The sequence below is a fragment of the Austrofundulus limnaeus genome, unplaced genomic scaffold, assembly GCF_001266775.1.
Source record: "Austrofundulus limnaeus strain Quisiro unplaced genomic scaffold, Austrofundulus_limnaeus-1.0 Scaffold716, whole genome shotgun sequence".
Taxonomy (NCBI): domain Eukaryota; kingdom Metazoa; phylum Chordata; class Actinopteri; order Cyprinodontiformes; family Rivulidae; genus Austrofundulus; species Austrofundulus limnaeus.
In genome coordinates this window covers 90,114-93,282 of record NW_013953118.1, presented here as the reverse complement: position 1 = coordinate 93,282, position 3,169 = coordinate 90,114, and the positions used below count along the sequence as shown (strand labels likewise).

At 41.0% G+C, this 3,169-nt stretch overlaps 1 protein-coding gene and 1 long non-coding RNA gene across 4 annotated transcripts in view; both read left to right on the top strand.

Moving 5' to 3' along the window:
- The window catches only part of rs1a (retinoschisin 1a), a 7,627-nt gene that overhangs the window by 1,202 nt on the left and 3,256 nt on the right, over nucleotides 1-3,169 (top strand). For all 3 annotated transcript variants that reach the window (XR_001312022.1, XR_001312021.1, XM_014028080.1), the window contains exons 4-6: nucleotides 473-599; nucleotides 1,513-1,654; nucleotides 1,789-1,984. Coding sequence is in view for 1 of the 3 variants with exons in the window: in XM_014028080.1 (XP_013883534.1) it covers nucleotides 473-599; nucleotides 1,513-1,654; nucleotides 1,789-1,984 (465 nt within the window). In the remaining 2 variants the exon portion in view is untranslated. The remainder of the gene's footprint in view (nucleotides 1-472; nucleotides 600-1,512; nucleotides 1,655-1,788; nucleotides 1,985-3,169) is intronic.
- The window catches only part of LOC106532087 (uncharacterized), a 2,345-nt gene continuing 1,180 nt past the window's right edge, over nucleotides 2,005-3,169 (top strand). Inside the window, exons 1-2 of the long non-coding RNA XR_001312023.1 lie at nucleotides 2,005-2,149; nucleotides 2,260-3,110. This is a non-coding gene — a long non-coding RNA (uncharacterized LOC106532087). The remainder of the gene's footprint in view (nucleotides 2,150-2,259; nucleotides 3,111-3,169) is intronic.

The window sequence follows — 3,169 nt, the reverse complement described above, 5'->3', positions numbered from 1 at the left end:
GCTACTTTTAGCTTTAGCATTTGTTTTGCTTTGTTTAGCTTTCAGTTGAAGTTTTGCTACTTTTAGCTTCAGCATTTGTTTTGTTTAGCTGTCAGTTGCTGTTTTGCAACGTTCATGAATAGTTTGTCTATTTTCAACTTTTATCCATATTTTGCTTCTTTAAGCTACAATCCTGCTCCCTTTAGCTTTTGGTCAGCTAGCTTTAGTAAGTGATTTGCTACTTATAGCTAACGTTTTGATAAATTTAGCTTTAGGATTTTTTTTTGTTGATTTTAGATACTGTTAGCTTTAGTTTCTGTTTTGCCGATTTTAAACTTTTAGCTAATGTTTTGATAAATTTAGCTCATGTTTTGCTGATTTTCTATCAGCCTGTTTGAATCTGTTCTGTTCATGTGTTTTGATCAGACTTTATTCTGATATTTTAACAGTGTTTTGATCAAATGAACCATATTTGAATGTTTGTGTGGCTCAGGCTGCTGTGTCGGAGGCCTGGAACAGGAAGTCCTGTAAATGTGACTGTGAAGGAGGAGAATCTCCAACAGAGCTTCCCTTCATGGGTTCTGGCAGCTCGATGGTGAAAGACATGGACTGCATGCCGGGTTTGTCCTCCTGTCTTTCTTGGACAGCTTTTACTTTTCTTAGTGTTTGAAATGTAAGAACCACAGACATAAAGGTGTTTATTGTTAGTTATTGTGATTTAAAAAGAGATCATTTTGCCTGTTTGGAATCATCAGATTTCAGGAAATGTGTTTTTTATTCCCAACAACAGACACACATTTATAAAAACACCTTTTAATCTGTTGGTTTGATGGTCAGGAGTTTGTTTGTCTTTAATATTTTGGAATCAAACAATAAGAGGTGCTGGATGTCGGCGGGCGATGTGCGTCCAGACACGGTACTCTTACATAAAAACCTGTTACGACTCACAGATGTGTCGGCCGGAAGAGACGTAATGCAGGGATTAACCCGGATGGAACCTTTTACTGGAAAAGCCTAAAACTGGAATAAACAACCAAACAAATGAGCGGTCACTTCATCTGTGACATCAGCTTCATTTCAGCTCATAAAAACGAAGAAAACCAACCGAAGTCAGTCAAACGTAAATAATTAAAGCAAAGAAATAAACATTTAAAATACAAGGACATCAAGGACAAAAAGCAGACTCAGTGGTCCAAAATATGAAGCGCTCCACAGGTTTGGACCAGAATCACTGAATGGATCTAACAGGTTCTCCTTCATGGCATCCATCTTTTATCGCTTGTCTCAGTCATGAGGAGAGAAGATGGCCGCCATCTGTCAGGCTCTAATGGACCTCACTGATCCCTCATAGGAGAATTAAGCTGCTGGCTTTAGGGCAGGATGTGGGTCACATTTGGGCTGTGGTGGTCTTCAGAGCCAGCGGAGGGGAAACACCAGAGAGGATGGAGGGTTTAGAGTCCAAACGGGTGTTCTGTCTGATTTTAGTGGCCATCTTTAAACAGGAAGCAACATTTTTCTAATCTTTTTGTGTAGAGTGTCCCTATCACAAACCGCTGGGGTTTGAGGCCGGATCTGTGAGCTCAGACCAGATCACCTGCTCCAACCAGGACCAGTACACCGGCTGGTTCTCCTCCTGGCTCCCGAGTAAGGCCCGGCTCAACAACCAGGGCTTCGGGTACGTCCAAAACATTCACCTCATTCATACTCTTCTTATCCAAACCATGATAATAAATAATACAGATGTTTTTATAGAAAGCAAAGACGTTCTGTTTGTTCTGAGTTGTGTGTGTGTGTGTGTGTGTCCTGCAGGTGTGCGTGGCTCTCTAAGTTTCTGGACAACAGTCAGTGGTTGCAGATAGACCTGAAGGAGGTGACGGTGGTCTCTGGGATCCTGACTCAGGGCCGCTGCGATGCTGACGAGTGGATCACCAAGTACAGCGTTCAGTACCGCCTGGACGAAAACCTCAACTGGATCTATTACAAGGACCAAACTGGGAACAACCGGGTCAGTCCACCTCAGACACACTGCAGGGTGAACGCTCACAGCCATGACAGTTGTCAGAATACACACCTGTTCAATGTTTTATTTGAATGTCTAAACTTTTTATGTAATTTCTGCATCTTTTATTAACTGGTTGTGCGTTATTTGAACTCATCAGGGTTTTATGAGGTATAATGAGATACAGTGACATATAATGAGGTATAATGAGATACAGTGAGGTGTAGTGAGGTATGATGAGGTTCAGTGATGTATGAAGAGGTTCAGGGAGGTACAGTGAGGTATAATGAGATACAGTGACATATAATGAGGTATAATGAGATACAGTGAGGTGTAGTGAGGTATGATGAGGTTCAGTGATGTATGAAGAGGTTCAGGGAGGTACAGTGAGGTATAATGAGATACAGTGACATATAATGAGGTATAATGAGGTTCAGTGAGGTGTAATGAGGTACAGTGGAGTATAATGAGGTACAGTGACATATGATGAGGTTCAGTGAGGTACAGTGATGCATGAGGTACAATGAGGTATAAGGAGGTACAGTATAATGAGATATAAAGAGGTATAATGAGGTACAGTGACATAATGAGGTACAGTGACGAATGAGGTATAATGAGGTACAATGAGGTATGATGAGGTACAGTGAGGTGTAATGAGTTATAATGAGGTTCAGTGAGGTATGAGGTACAGTGACGTATAATGAGGTACAGTGAGGTGTCGTGAGGTATAATGAGGTACAGTGAGGTGTAGTGAGGTGTAATGAGGTACAGAGAGGTATAATGAGGTATAATGAGGTACAGTGAGGTGTAGTGAGGCACAGTGAGGTATAATGAGGTACAATGAGGTATGATGAGGTACAGTGAGGTGTAATGAGTTATAATGTGATTCAGTGACGTATGAGGTACAGTGACGTATAATGAGGTACAGTGAGGTGTAGTGAGGTATAATGAGGTGTAGTGAGGTATAATGAGGTATAATGAGGTATAATGAGATGTAGTGAGGCACAATGAGGTATAATGAGGTGTAGTGAGGTATAATGAGGTACAGTGAGGTATAATGAGATATAATGAGGTATAATGAGGTACAGTGAGGGATAATGAGATATAATGAGGTACAGTGAGGGATAATGAGGTGTAATTAGGTACAGTGAGGTATAATGAGGTATAATGAGGTACAGTGAGGTATAATGA